Source organism: Nycticebus coucang, chromosome 2 (assembly GCF_027406575.1).
Source record: "Nycticebus coucang isolate mNycCou1 chromosome 2, mNycCou1.pri, whole genome shotgun sequence".
NCBI lineage: Eukaryota > Metazoa > Chordata > Mammalia > Primates > Lorisidae > Nycticebus > Nycticebus coucang.
Window position 1 is genome coordinate 7,124,397 of NC_069781.1, and position 14,698 is coordinate 7,139,094.

The 14,698-nt window shown below is 56.0% G+C and overlaps 1 protein-coding gene across 1 annotated transcript in view; it reads right to left on the reverse strand.

The window, feature by feature from the left end:
* HMCN2 (hemicentin 2) overlaps nt 1–14,698 on the reverse strand; it is a 141,032-nt gene that overhangs the window by 54,198 nt on the left and 72,136 nt on the right. The window contains exons 30-43 of the mRNA XM_053559715.1: nt 14,047–14,201; nt 12,815–13,093; nt 11,322–11,600; nt 10,571–10,679; nt 10,218–10,387; nt 8,133–8,287; nt 7,699–7,795; nt 7,065–7,160; nt 6,099–6,275; nt 4,620–4,777; nt 3,815–3,938; nt 2,098–2,273; nt 1,429–1,525; nt 1,152–1,271 (exon numbers count right to left, since the gene is read on the reverse strand). Coding sequence (XP_053415690.1) covers nt 1,152–1,271; nt 1,429–1,525; nt 2,098–2,273; nt 3,815–3,938; nt 4,620–4,777; nt 6,099–6,275; nt 7,065–7,160; nt 7,699–7,795; nt 8,133–8,287; nt 10,218–10,387; nt 10,571–10,679; nt 11,322–11,600; nt 12,815–13,093; nt 14,047–14,201 — 2,192 coding nt within the window. The remainder of the gene's footprint in view (nt 1–1,151; nt 1,272–1,428; nt 1,526–2,097; nt 2,274–3,814; nt 3,939–4,619; nt 4,778–6,098; nt 6,276–7,064; nt 7,161–7,698; nt 7,796–8,132; nt 8,288–10,217; nt 10,388–10,570; nt 10,680–11,321; nt 11,601–12,814; nt 13,094–14,046; nt 14,202–14,698) is intronic.

Genomic DNA, 14,698 nt, shown 5'->3' on the forward strand with positions numbered 1-14,698 from the left:
CCCCCATCCAACTGGCACCCCTGCCCCAGGGCCTTTGCACCTACCTTTGCTGCTGCCTAGAGTACTTTTCCCTAACGTGGTCCATATCTGTCCCTTGATGTCTTCGAACCTGCTTGGTCAAACTTCCCTGGCCGCTTAACTTAAAAGTGCAAATCCTACCCCCAGCACATCTTCTCCCCTTCCTGGCTTTATTCTCCTCCATAGAACTTATGGCCTAAGGTACCGAGTCATTTACTTTTTGTTTAATATCTGACTGTCCTCCCCTGTGGGGTCAGTCAACGGGGCAGCTGTCCGTTTTGTTCACTACAGTGTTCCTAGTGCCTAGAACTGGGCCTGTTCCAGTTCAAAAAATATAGGTCACCCCATAATATTCCGAAATTTTTTAAAAAAGAAAGCTGCTGTGATCATTTGTGAGCAAAATTTATACAGAGGGTAATAAGTCACTTCTGACTTCTGCAATCACAGGAGGTGACATGACTTATATTTGTCTTTTGTTATCAGTATATATTTGAGTATTATCATTTTAATACAGTTTTTTTCTCTCTTAATATGTATATATGGTTTATTGGCATCCCATGTCAATTCATCCATGGAGATTGAATTCCAGATATTTACTGAGCACCTATTTTGTACTAGGTGCTGAACTTGGACTTCAGCCATGGTCAAGATGGTGCTCAGACTCATGGAGGAGCAGACACAGAGGATCAAGGTAGGCAGCATGACAAGTCGTCACGCAGGGGCTATGCCAAGGTGGCCCTGCCCCAGCCTGGCTGTCAGAAAGGGCCTTCTGGAAGAAGGGACATCTAAAGTGAGGCCCAAAGCCCAATCCGGTTCTCACTGATTGGGAGGGGGCCTAAGGGACTAGGTAGAGAGGGGCTAAGGGAAGCATCATTTCTTTTTTTAATTAAATCATAGCTGTGTACATTAGTATGATCATGGGGCACCATACACTTGGTTCATAGACCGTTTGACACATTTTCATCACACTAGTTAACATAGCTTTCCTGGCATCGTTTCTGTTACCAGCACCCAACCTCGACTAGTATAAGCCCACCCCACTGGGCTCTGGCGTGGGGGCACCCAACAGGGATAGGGAGACCTCCCACTCAGCTGAGAAATGAAGTGGGGCTGGGTGAGGGGAGCAATCCTACCATCCTTCCTCCAGGAGATCTTGGGGAACGGGACACCTTGGCATTCGCAGGACAGCCTTGTGGGGTGCCCCTGGCTCACGGTCAGGGTGCGGGATTCGCCCGAGGGGAACACTGGAGCAACTGAAAGCAGAGAGAGGGTGAGTGAGTTGGGGGTGGGGGCTGGAATGGAGAAAGGACCGGGAGGCAGGGCAGGTGAGAGGGCTATGTCCTGGGACCCCATGAAAGCAACATCCCCCCACAGGGTGCTGAGACCCAGCCCAGCCCAGGAGACCCTCACCCCAGACGTTCAAGTTGTAGTGTTTCTCCGAGCGGCCCGCCTCATTCAGGGCCTCACAGGTGTAACGGCCAGCATCCCACACTTCCACCCTGTCCACCTGGCCCAGAGCAAAGGCATGCCATCGGTGGGGGAACACAGAGATGGGGTCACCCCTGGACAGCCTGTGTGACCTTAGAAGGGCAGCCCTGCTGCCTCCCCACTTCACATCCACGGCCCAGATCTTCTAAGGGAACAACACAGAGCTGCGTCAGACCCACTCCTGCCTTTGACCTTTGATCTTTGGCCCAGTCTCTTTGGAAAATTCAACAGAACAGCCCAGAAGAGAAGGTGGAGGAGGAAGGATGCTGGAAGTGGAGGGGACCCATCCTCAGGGGTCAGATTCTGGCACGGGAGTGATGGGGCTAGGCTGTGGCTTTGAAGAATGAGGGGAAGGTAGGAAAAACCAAAGGCGGTGCTTGCAGTTGGGGACGATCATATCACGAGGTGTAGCGGGTGGAGGGAGGAGTGGGGGAGGCCTCTCCCAGTGAGGCCCTGAGGATTTGGTGCTGGGCCTTGCTTTCTCCCTCTCCCCTGGGGGCCCTGCAAGTTGCATGCTCCCAGGGGTGCTGGGGCACCCACAGGCCCCACCCCACCAAGGGCCCGGTGGAGGCTATGCAGTTGCCTGCACACCTGTAGTATGGCCTTGTCTGCAGAGAGCCTGACGCCGGGCTGCAGCTCCAGGGGCCGCCCATCCTTCCACCAACTCAGCACGGGACGGGGCATGGCATGGCTCTGGCACTGCAGGGTCACAGACTCGTTGGCCATGACGGACACATTCTGCTCTTCTCCAAGGATGCTCGGGGGAACTGAGAGAGGGGGAAGGAGAGGGGATCTCAGGCACATGAGGTGCCACAGGACCGAGCCAGGACCCATGTCAGGCTCAGCCACCTCCAGGAGCCAGGAGCAAACATCAGGGCTGGGGGTTACTGTCAGGACCAGGGCTCACCCTCTCCCACCCCTCAACAGGCTCACAGTCCTGCTTTGGAAAGAGGTCCCCAAATCTGAGGAGGGTGGACAGATGGTAACAACATCCACATTGTGATACTGTCCTAGAGTTCTGCAAGGTGACCCCCTCTGGGGAGGGGGAACTTGAGGTCTCTCTGCATCCTTTCCTACAACTGTGTGTACACCTTGAGTTATCTCAAAATATTTCATTTGCCTTACTTTATTATGCAATCGATTTATTTGAATTTTAAGACAGGGTCTCACTGTGTTGCCCCTGCTGGTCTCAAACTCCTGGGCTCAAGTGATCCTCCCAGCTCAGTCTCCTGAGTAGGTGGGACTACAGGCTTGTGTCTGGCTTATCTCAAAATTTTAAAACAGTCCAGGTGTAGTGGCTCACGGCTGTAATCCTAGCACTCTGGGAGGCCAAGGCAAATGGGTTGCTTGAGCTCAGGAGTTCAAAACCAGCCTGAGCAAGAGCAAGACCTTGTCTCTACCAAAAATAGAAAAATTAGCCAGGCCTTGTGGTGGGCACCTTAAATACACAACAGCCTAAGAGTTTGAGGTTGTTATGAGCTATGATGCCACAGCATTCTACCCTGGGCAACAGAGTAAAGACTCTGTCTCAAAAAAAAAAAAACAAAATTAACTAGCACAGTTCAGCTGAGACTCTACTCAGCCTCTGGGGACTCAATCTCCTCATCTGCAAAATGGGCACAGGGAAACTCCCCTCCTAATAGAGCCACATGGAGCTAAATCCAAGGCACATGTGGGCGCTTGGCATGAGACACCAGTTCACTGATCCCGACTGCAGCCGAGGAAACTACTGGCATTGGATGCTTCCTCCCCTCCCACTGGGACTCTGCACCTCCCAGAGCTGGCACCTTTGCAGAGTCCCCACAAACCCACTCAAGGAAATATAACAGTGACTGCAGTACCCAGTGAGCTCAGTGAACCCCATGAGGACCTCTGAGGTAGGTACCATCCTTCCCACCCTTTTACAGATAAAGAAATGGAAGCTCAGAGAAGTACAGTGACTAGCGCCACGTCAGGGAGGTGGGGTCTGAACCCCGTGTTCCTGACATTCTAGATGGGTGTTCCTAACCACCACCCCACACTGCCCCCAGTGGACACAGACCACTGAGGACATGGGGCTGCCTGCTGCTACTTCATGCTCTTGGTACCTCTTTCACAAACACAGGGCTCCTGGCTGTGCAGCCACCTGGGTGCCTGCTTATCCATGGCAGCTCTCTGGGGGACTCCCTAAACTCAAAAGCACCCAATCTTAGTGGGTACTACTCCACCCAGCCACCCTCTCTCCTTTGGATGTGCTTGGAGACACCCCCACTCCATCTTCTCGGAGCTGCTGGGCTGGACCATGTGGTCTTCCCAGCCTGAGACTCACTGTGGACTTGCAGGATGACTTCCCGGTGGTCCTCGCCCACCGCACTCACAGCCACGCAGGAGTACCTGCCGGAGTCAGAGGCCCGGGCGCTGGCCAAGGTGAGCATCCGGCCCCCAGGGAAGACCTGTGGCCCAGAGGGATGCTCACATTGGGAAGATGTCCTGCTGTTGCACACCCCAAGGGACAGCACCCCCTATCACAGCTGGCCCTGCTGCTCGGTGTACCCGGGAAGCCTGCCCCACACCCCAGAGCCCCCCTCAGAGCAGCAGGGAGACCATGAGCTGCACCCAGGCCTCAGAACTCCGCCAGCTGGCAGGCCATTCTGTCCACATGTGGCCAGTGAGCCCTTGAAATGCAGCCAGTCCAAATTGAGAAGGGCCCCGAGTATAAATACACAACAGAATTCAAAGCTAGTTTGCAAAGAAGAATGTAAAATGTCTCACTGATAATTTTTATTTTTATCTCATGATGAAATAAAATTATTTGAATATATTGGACTAATTAACATGCGATTTCTCATGATGAAATAAAATTATTCTGAATATATTGGACTAACTAACATGTAATATTGATCTTATCAGTTTCTTTTTACTCACTTGACTGTGGCTATGGGAATGGTTGAAGTTAAAGGTAGCTTGTGTTCCTGGGGGGCACTGTGCTGCTGGCTGGTTGGGCTCTAGGCGGCTCCCTCCAGCCCCTCCTGGCACCTACCAGCCCCTGGCCCTATATTCCCAGGGCCTGACCTCTGCTCCCAGCACCTGGGAGGTGCCAAGAAAGTGAGCCACGGCCACCCAGCCCTACTGACCTGGAGGCCTGGGGTCCCTGCTGGGGACACAGGGTTTCCATCCTTCAGCCACAACAGTGTGGGGCTAGGGGCGCCGGTGGCATTGCAGGTCAGCCGGACAGGGGTGTTGAGCAGCACTGGGCCCGGTAAGCTGGGTGGCAGCGTGATTCGAGGGGGCACTGCAGGGCAGGGGCGACAGGCAGCACAGGTTGAGCCCCACTGCGGGCAGAGAAGGCAGGCCCTGGCTGGGCCCCCTCAATAGGGCACACGGCCACAGGTAGAAGCAGGATGGCCACCTGGCCGCAGACAGCCACTTTACCATCCTCGAGGCTACTCTCCCCTCCTCTCAACATTGCTATGAGGCTTCTGGGAAACCGAGGCTCAGAAAGGGAAAGTCACCTGCCTACAAATGACCAGCTGGAAAGTGGCAGAAGGAACACTTGAACTCACCCTCTGGTTAGCACGGGGTTGTTTGTCATGGGGATGGTGTGGCGACAAGGGCCCCTGGCTAGTTTCCCTTCCTAACTCAGAGGCGGCAGAAGACACACTATCTTACAGGTAGTCCCTCCTGGGCAGAAAGTGCTCAAGATTCGTCTGGGAGGCACGAGCCTTAATGCCCAGGTTCCATGCCCCTGGCTGTGACCTACTCCTCCAAGGATAAGGCCCAGACCTTCCCCATGGCCCATGGGGCCCACGGAGGTCCAGCCTCCACACAGCCACAGTGCCACCCACACCCCTCCCCTCACTGTGCTGTCAGCTCCAGGTCCCAGGCCACCTTTCATTTTTCCAGTTCCCCAAGTCTGCAGCCTTGGCCTTGCTGGAGGTCTCAGTTTAGGTGCCAGGTGTCCAAGATGCCCTCTGGGCTCCCCAGGCCGGGTCAGTGCCCCATTACAGGCCCTCAGTTGTACCCCACATTTACTAGCCCTTATCACACTTGTCATCCTCTCATACTTTGGGTAATAATCTAATTACTGCTTCTTCTGCTAGACAGAAAGCTCCAAGGTCTCCCTTATTCAGAGCTGTAGCCCCAGGGTCTGCCTCAGAGCAAGGATACAATAGACGTGGTTGGATAGAAGACAGATGGAGGGAGGAACGGGTGGCTGAATGGATGAATGAGTGGATGGACAAATGGGTGGTTATATGGGTGGATGGACGGATGGGCAGAGGACCAGAGAGATGGATGGTTGAATCAATGGATGGCTGGTCAAATATTTTCATGCATGGATGGCTGGTTGGCTGTCTGGCTTGATAGATGGATGGATGGGTGGATGAAAAGACAGATAGGTAGATATATGGGTAGATGGACAGATGGGGAGGTGGATGGATGGACAAGAGGACAGGTGAGTGGTTAGACAGGTTGCTAGATGAATGGACGAATAAATGGGTGGATGGATGGATGGGAAGGTAGATGGGTGGTGGAGAGGATGGGTGAATGGATGGGAAAATAGATGAAAAGACAGCTTTTGGGATGAGGGCTCCTACAGTCTCAAGGCAGCTCACCATTCACCCGGAGGCCGTACTGCAGCTCTGTGCTGCCCGCCATGTTGGATGCCACACATCGGTAGCTCCCAGCATCGGAGAGCCGGGCACGCTCAATGCGGAGAACTCTCCCATCAACTGATACTGTCACACCTGTCCGGGCAGAGACTGGCCGGCGGCCCTTGAACCAAGACACATCTAGGAAGAGAAGAGAGATGTGAGGGGCTCTGCTAGCCCTTCAGACTCTGCTGGTGTAGTGGGCATCCAAGAGGAACTTGCAGGGTGGCCACCGGAGATAACCAAAGATCTCCAGGAAGGGGAGCAGGGGATGAAACAGGGCAGTGCTAGCAGGACCAGGGGCAGAGAGAAAGTGCCATGGTGGGGGCTGGTGCAGCTGGGGGAGGAACAGTCAAACCCAGCCCAGTCCCTCACCCCTCCCAGGAGACGTCTCCTTGGGAGGGCTTTAGAGGATATGGGCCTCATAAACAGGGCTGGATCACGTGTTTGCAGCTTCTCACATCCTTCCCAGCCCCCTAGAGCTCAACAGGGGCCCCCATGGGAGGGGGCAAATGCCTCAGAGCTTGCTTACCCCACAAGAAGTGGGCTGGATCTGGCTCAGATGAGGGACAGGAGAAGGGACTTCCTCCAGGACCACAATAAGCATCACCCTATCCCATGTGCCAAGCCGGCACACCTAGCCTTAAGCACCCAGCCTTTTCCTCAACTGCAGGTCTACAGAAGAGGCCAGCCTGTGACTTGGAGGGTCTGGGCCTCCTCCCTAGCCAGGGCAGCTCTGTGAAGTTGCCAAGTCTGAGCAGAAGCCCTGAGGGCTTTCTTCAGGGCCCTGGCAGGGCAGTGCTGTGGCTCCATGGCCTTGTCGAAGAGGAAGTGGGGAGATGGGAAAAGAGCAGAAGGGCCTGCAGAGTTCTCCTGGTGCCCACCTCATTATATGTGCAAGTGGCTTCCTGCCAGGAGAAGGGGTCTTACCAGGAGGGGGCACGCCCGAAGCCAGACACTCCAGGGTCACCGAGGCATTTTCCAGCACTGCCTTGTTGAGTGGGCCCGGCTCGATGTTGGGGGGAACTTCAACAGACAAGTGGAGCCTCAGCTTGGTGTGTGCAGGCTCTGCCATCCCCAGTGCCCCTCCCCCGCCGTCCTCCAAGTTCTACGACAACAAGGCTCCAAAATGACTCATGTCCTCTGACCCAGGACCCCACTCCCGGACTCCAGCCCAGGACCAAAGAGCAATGGCTACAATGTTTACTGCAACCTTGCAAGGACCATGGCAGTGCCCAGACCCCAGGGACAGCCGACAGCTGGCACAGTGGGGAGGTGAGGTCCCCTGCAGCCATGGGAAGTGACAAGGGCAGAGATTTCCCCACAAATGAACCCCCAAATGAATAAGATAAGTAAAGGTAAATGGGAATGTGGGCAAGGCCTCACTAAAAATCCCACCAAAAACATCCTTAAGGGGCCACAAGAGTGGTTGCTTATACTTTCATTATAGGACTTTCCACTCCTAAATTTAAGAACACAACTATGATCCTCCAGCCACACAACGCAGCCCCAAGGGGTCTTGGGGAGTCTCCCACCTCCCAGGGCCTGGGCCCCATGTCCTCACCCAAAACCTTCAACGCCACATCCCGCTTGCTCTCCCCAGCCAGGTTAGCAGCAGCACAAGTGTAGACGCCTTCGTCCCTCAAGTCCACCTTCTCTATCTGGGGGGACACAGAGTGCCGTGGGGCTGTGCACACAGTGAAGCCACAGGGCCTAGTGTGGAGGGATGTCCCTGACCCCAGGCAGGGCCTGGCTCTGGGAGTCAAGTATGAGTCAAGCACTCGAATCCAGGAGTCCTTCTGATCGCTAGGCACACTGCCCTGTCCCCCACTTTCTCCCTCTGACAGCTGAAGCTCCTGGGACCGGGAAGAGGCTGAGCCCTCCCCCACCCCACCCCAGGCTGACAGGGCTCTGTGCCTATCTTACCCCCAGGCCCCTAAAAGTTCCCCCATCACTTGTGCCCAGTTGGCCCGCCAGCCCTTAAGCCCCTGCACATACCTGCAGTCTCCCCCCAGAGGATGCCAGGGCCACCCCATCCTTCCACCAGCGTAGGCTTGGGGGAGGCATCCCAGAACCTGTACACTGGAGAGTCACAGGCTGCAGGAAAGGGGCTGTGATGTTCTCACCCTGGACAATATTAACTGATGGGGGCTCTGGGGAAAGGTGGGAGAGCCCAGATCAGGGTCAGAAAGGGCACAGTGGGCACCCAATAGCCCCCTCAATGCCTGGGGCGGGTAGACTTGAAGGGCTGGCCTCCAGCTTCTGCCTCCCACCTCTCAGATACCTGGCTTAGTGAAAAGAGCTCCAGGTTGGGAACCAGTTGAGCAGTTCTTTCCCTTTAAACATTCTACCATCCATCCATGTATCCATCTACCTGCGCATCCATTCATCCATCCACTCAGCCATCCATCCACCCATCCATCTACCCATCTATCCACCCATCCTCTCACCACCCACCCATCTATCCACCCTTCCTCCCACCACCCACCCTTCTATCCACCCATTCTCCCACCCACCCACCCATCTATCCACCCATCCATCTACCCATCTATCCACCCTTCCTCCCACCACCCACCCATCTATCCACCCTTCCTCCCACCACCCACCCTTCTATCCACCCATTCTCCCACCCACCCACCCATCTATCCACCCATCCATCTACCCATCTATCCACCCATCCTCTCACCACCCACCCATCTATCCACCCTTCCTCCCACCACCCACCCATCTATCCACCCTTCCTCTCTCCCACGCACCCATCTATCCACCCTTCCTCCCACCACCCACCCATCTATCCACTCATCCTCTCACCACCCACCCATCTATCCACTCATCCTCTCACCACCCACCCATCTATCCACCCTTCCTCCCACCACCCACCCATCTATCCACTCATCCTCTCACCACCCACCCATCTATCCACTCATCCTCTCACCACCCACCCATCTATCCACTCATCCTCTCACCACCCACCCATCTATCCACTCATCCTCTCACCACCCACCCATCTATCCACTCATCCTCTCACCACCCACCCATCTATCCACTCATCCTCTCACCACCCACCCTTCTATCCACCCATTCTCCCACCCACCCAACCTCCCACCCATCCATCCACACATCCACCCACTTATTCTCCCACCCACCTACCCATCTATCCACCCATCCTCCCACCCACCCACCCAACCTCCCACCCACCCATCCACACACATCCACGCACCCATCCTCCCACCCATCCACCCAACCTCCCACCCATCCATCCACACACATCCACCCACCCATCCTCCCACCCATCCATCCAACCTCCCACCCATCCATCCACACACATCCACCCACCCATCCTCCCACCACCCACCCATCTATCCACCCATCCTCTCACCCATCCTCCCACCCATCCATCCAACTTCCTGCCCATCCACCCACACATCCTCCCATCCATCCGTGCATCTCTCTGTGTGTTGAGCATCTACTCTGTGCCTAGAACTACACTACAGCCCCAGACACAGCAGAGAAAGTCGGCCACCACGCTTTCCTCTCAGAGCTCACAGAGCTGGACAGCAGAGCCCGACAATCAAACAAGCCACCCCGGCATAGTGGGTGGTGGGCTACGGCTGTGAAAGGCTGGGCAGTGCAGACTAGAAAACTGTTGAAATCAAGGAAGGCTTCCTGGAGGAAGAGGTGTTTCAGGATGTACCTGAAAGACAGGGAGAAGCGAGGCAGGCAAAGAGGAGGGGGAATGTTCCAGGCAGAGGGAACCGTGTATGCAGGCTCAGAGGTGAGAGGGTGAGAGAGAGAGAGAGAGCGAGCGTGCAAGCGCTGGCTGACGTACGTAAAGAACAGAAGGAAGTTCAGCATGGTTAGCACAAAGACAGTGGATGGGAAGAAGTGAGGGCCTGGGTGCTGGACAGGACAGATGACAAGTGTGTCCCAAACAAGCCTGTCACATTCACATCTGCAGGGAACTGGGAAGTCCAGCCCAGAAACACGCACCATGCCCTTCCCAGGCCTGCCCAAGCCTTCTGGGTCCGCCCAGCCCTTGCATCCTGAATCCCTGTGACCCCAGAACCTCAGCTGTCCACTCACCGTGCACAAACAACTCCACCTCAGCCCCAGCAGTGCCTGCCTCATTGGTGGCTTGGCAGGAGAAGAGGCCCGCGTGGCCCAGCTCCACATGGCTGATGTGCAGCATGGCCCCCTGCAAGGCCACCTGCACCCCAGCCAGGTCCTCGGCTGGCCGGCCATTCTGTAGCCACCTAAGATGGGCATGGAGGGGATAGGTCAGCCTGAGGCAGGGAAGGGCGGACAGGACAAGCCAGGGAGCTTTGAGGCACCTCCCTGCTCCGCTCTGGGCCTCTTCCATACTCCTGGGGACAGAAACAGCTCCCCCCTCACCTATGCCACCCCCATCCCCCCAGCCTCCATCCCGCCATACGCACTGGACAGTGGGTGCCGGGGAACCCGAGGCTTGGCAGGGAAGTTCCAAGGGCTGTCCCACGATGGTGGTCACCTGACCCAAGCCTTCAGCCACTAGGAGCTGTGGGGGCACTGTAGGCAGGACCCACCATCAGCATCTGGACCTGAGCAGCCCCTGACATCGCCCCCAGCCTCACCTCATTCTTCAGGCCTCCCTATAAATGGTTCCTCCTCAAGGAGGCCTTCCAGGGCTACCCTAAGGTCAGATGAGGGGCCCCCTGGCCTCTTCACAGGCGGGGCCTGTTTAGTAATGTCCACTCAGCACACTGAAGCTCAGGAGCTGGGCTGGCCTTGCTCCCTGCTTTGCCCCTAGTACCACACAGGGCCACACGGCCAGTGCTTAAGCTGCATCTGCTGAGTGGACGGAAGGCCCTGCCCACCCTGCTCTGGGACCAGCACCCACAAGTCAGCTCAGGAAGTTCTCTATAAATGCCCATTCCATCGGCAGAGGACAGAATGGCTTCCTCCAGCTTATATGACCTAGCCCAGAGTCCTGGGCAGAGACTCTCCAAGCGGGGGCTTCACCCTGTCCTCCCCTGGCCCTGCCGGCCCCCAGCCCAGGCCTCAGCATCCTCAGCTGTGTCATGCAACACTGGGACACTGGTTACTTTTCTGCCACCCTCCGTCCCCTCCAGGCTGCTCAGGGCAAGTGCACAGCAGGCATGGGCAAAAGTTCGCAGCCCAGGCGGCACTGGGGGGACGGGCTGGGCTCACCTTGCACCTCCACGGAGTACTGGAGCATGGCCTCCCCTGCGGGGCTGCTGGCCACACAGCTGTACAGGCCCCTGGACGCCTCCCTCGGACTCTGCAGCCTGAGCCCACCACCTGTCTCCAGCCACGTCTCATTGTTCTCTGTCACGGGCAGCCCCTCGTGGTGCCAGGAGAGGGTGGGGGTTGGGTGGCCTCTGGCCACACATTCTAGCTCCACAGGCTGCCCAGCCACCGCCTTCACCATGTAGGGTCCTCTGCTGGCACCCTCAATGGTGGGTGGGACTGGGGAAGAGGCAGAGGCCACTCAGGGACCAGAGCCAGACTCCAGCCTGCTCAAGCCCCTTGTTTGGATCACAGGCCCTATAATTTTTTTTCCCCCCAGAGATAAGGTCTTACTCTGTCACCCAGGCTGGAGAGCAATGGCACAATCATTGCTCACTGTAACCTCCAACTCCTGGGCTCAAGCGATCCTCCTGCCTCAGCCTCCTAAGTAGCTGGGACTACAGGCGTGTGCCAGCATACCCAGCTGATTTTTTAATTTTTGGTAGACATGGGCCTTGCTATGTTGCTCAGACTGATCTTGAACTCCTGGCCTCAAACAATCCTCCTACCTTGGCCTCCCAATGTACTGGGATCGCAAGTGTGAGCCACTGTACCTGACCACCCTTTGAAAATTTAGGGAAAACACATGCACATACATTTTTCTTCCTACTTCCCAGGAGTCCTCAGATGCCAATGTGAGTCCCTGAGCAGGTAGCTGGGCCCATCCTCAGGGGACTTCCTGCAGAACCCACACAGCCCAACTCCCCTCGGGGGTCCTCAGGGCACCAGTATCCAAGCCCTTTGCCTCTGGGGCTGGAGCTCCTGAGCTGTCTTTTCACAAGCTGCCAGAGTGACCCCCCAGGGTTGCATGCTACCCTCCCAAATGTCACCAGGGCTTCTCTCAGTCCCATCCAGACCCCCATTTCCTCTGAGTTCTCCCACTTTGCACATCCTCAGAGCCACACTCCTTGGAGTTGGGCCGGTGCTGAGGACAACAGCTTGAGACTTGAAGTGGATCCACCCACGTGTGAGCCAGTCCACCACCTCCCAGCGGTGTGATCCTGGGCAACCTCCTCACCCTGCAGAGCCTCTCTGCAGTGGTCACCTGTCAGTGGGCATTCCAGAGCCCCGGCCCCTTCACCAGCTGATTAAATGAGCTACTGCCACACTGCACCCACAGTCTACCGTGTAGTAACTATTTATTAGTGGGGTCATGGGGTCTGGGCCTCTGCCGTGACACCTTGGCCCTCCTGCTCTTGGCCTCAGTTTCCTTGCTGAATGAAGAAAGGCAGATGAGCCACGATGGCCTTTCTCCCTGGATAAGTTTCTATCCCATTATTCTGCTTGTATCTGACCGCTTCAAGCATCCGCCCCTCCTTTAAGACAGACAAAGGCCAATCTGGCTTAGAGTCCCTGCCACTGCCCACCCCAGCTGCCATGACCCTGACTCTTACCGTAAACCTCCAGCCTGGTGGCCTTCTCCGTGGCCCCTGCAGCATTGCTGGCCTTGCAGGTGTAGACACCAGCATCCGAGCTCTGGGCCCTCCCCAGCTGCAACTGCCGACCACCTCTTGTGGAGACCCTCTCGGCGCTGGGGGACAGCAGGCTCCCATCTTTGTACCAGGTGATGTTAGGGGTGGGCACTCCTCGGGCCTCACACAGGAACTGCACTGGGTAGCCTTCCATGACGGCCACCTCGCCTGTCTCATTAGAGCCCCAGATGGTGGGGGGTGCTGAGAAGGACAATGGGGCCTGGTCACAGACGGTCCAAGGTGATTGGCAGGCAAGAGTGGTACGCTCAGGCCCTTGGGTCACAGACTCTGTGCACATCACACGCTTCTACTGTGGGGACAGGGAAGGCACAGGGCATGGGGAGAGTAGGGACAGACAGGAGGGGCCGGCTTGGGGCTATGTTGATATGGAAGATGCAGGAGGTCGGGGAGAGCCACAGGGTTGGGCTATGGACCCCTGTTCCCCTAACTCACTGGATCACCAGGCTAGGTCACTTACCCCCTCCAGGCCTCAATCTCCCCATCTGTGAAATGAGGGGCTAGACTAGCTTAGGACCCACAGGGCCGGTCACCGACCGCTGGCGGTACCCCAGGTGACTCTAGGGGCATGTGGATACAGCATGAAAGAACTGCCTGTCAGAGGGGAGCGGTGACATCCTTCCCACAGCTCCCTCCACCCTGATCATGGCAAGAAACGCCTGCACTTGGCGCTACTATATGTGTGCTTCATTTACTTTTCTAGCACTTTCTACCCCCCACTTTTAGCACAGGGAGCACAGATGCAGGTGGGTACCCTCCACCCAGCCCACACTGAGCACTCACAACATGGGGTCGTATCTGTTTTCTTAGCCCCCTGCCATCAATGCCAAGTGGCGCTGGTTCCCATGGACAGTTGAGATATTATATATCCTTTTAAATAAATGTTTTGGTGTGAAGTGGCTGATTTAAAGAAAAAGGTTTAATAATCATCATTCCAAGTAGTATCAGTAGTAAAATCTGTGAAGCTGGCATAGAAACATCCGATTTGGGAAATGCTGGGCCGGAAGCACTCTGTTCCTCCCCCACCCTAGCTTTCTTAGGCTAGGGACCCCGTTTTCTGCCCTCATCCTCCCTCCAAGGCGGAGGGCAGCTTCCCAAGCAGCCTGTGGTGGGGCCTGGAAGGTGCCAGGGCTCACCATGGACTCTGAGCTGGAAGTCTTTGGCCTGCTGGCCGGCCGCGCTGAAGGCCACACACTGGTACTGCCCCTCATCCCCCAGGTGACTGCTGGTGATTCTCAGAACCTGGCCATCCTCCTGGAGCTGCAGGCGGGGGTCTCCAGGGAGGACAGGCCTGAGAGAAGATCAAGGGTCAGTGAGGCCACTCAGGGGGTGGGTGGGAAGCTGCGAGGGGGGCCTACAGCTTGTGAAAAGAGGGCTGGACCACTCACAGTTGCTGAATGCCCAGCATCCACCTGGTCTGCCCATACATACGATGAAATATTATTCAGCCATAAAAAGGAAGGGAAATCTGACACTCACTATACCGTGGATGAACCTCAGAATATTATGCTGAGAGGAAGGAGCCAGACATGAAGGCCACTGTGTCCAGAACAGGGCGGGGGAGAGGGCTAGGTGATGCTTGTTGGGACGGGCTTTTCTTTTGGGGGATAAAACATTGGAAACTAGGCAGAGGCGATGGCTGCCCCAAGCTGAGAATGACCAAATGCCACTTAACTGTGGGCTTTAAAATGGTTGATTGCATGTTGTTTTACCTAAAAAGGAAAAAAGTTTAAACAAAAGAAGACTGAGTGACAATAAGATCCTGCCAAGGCAGAGCAGGCCTCCGTG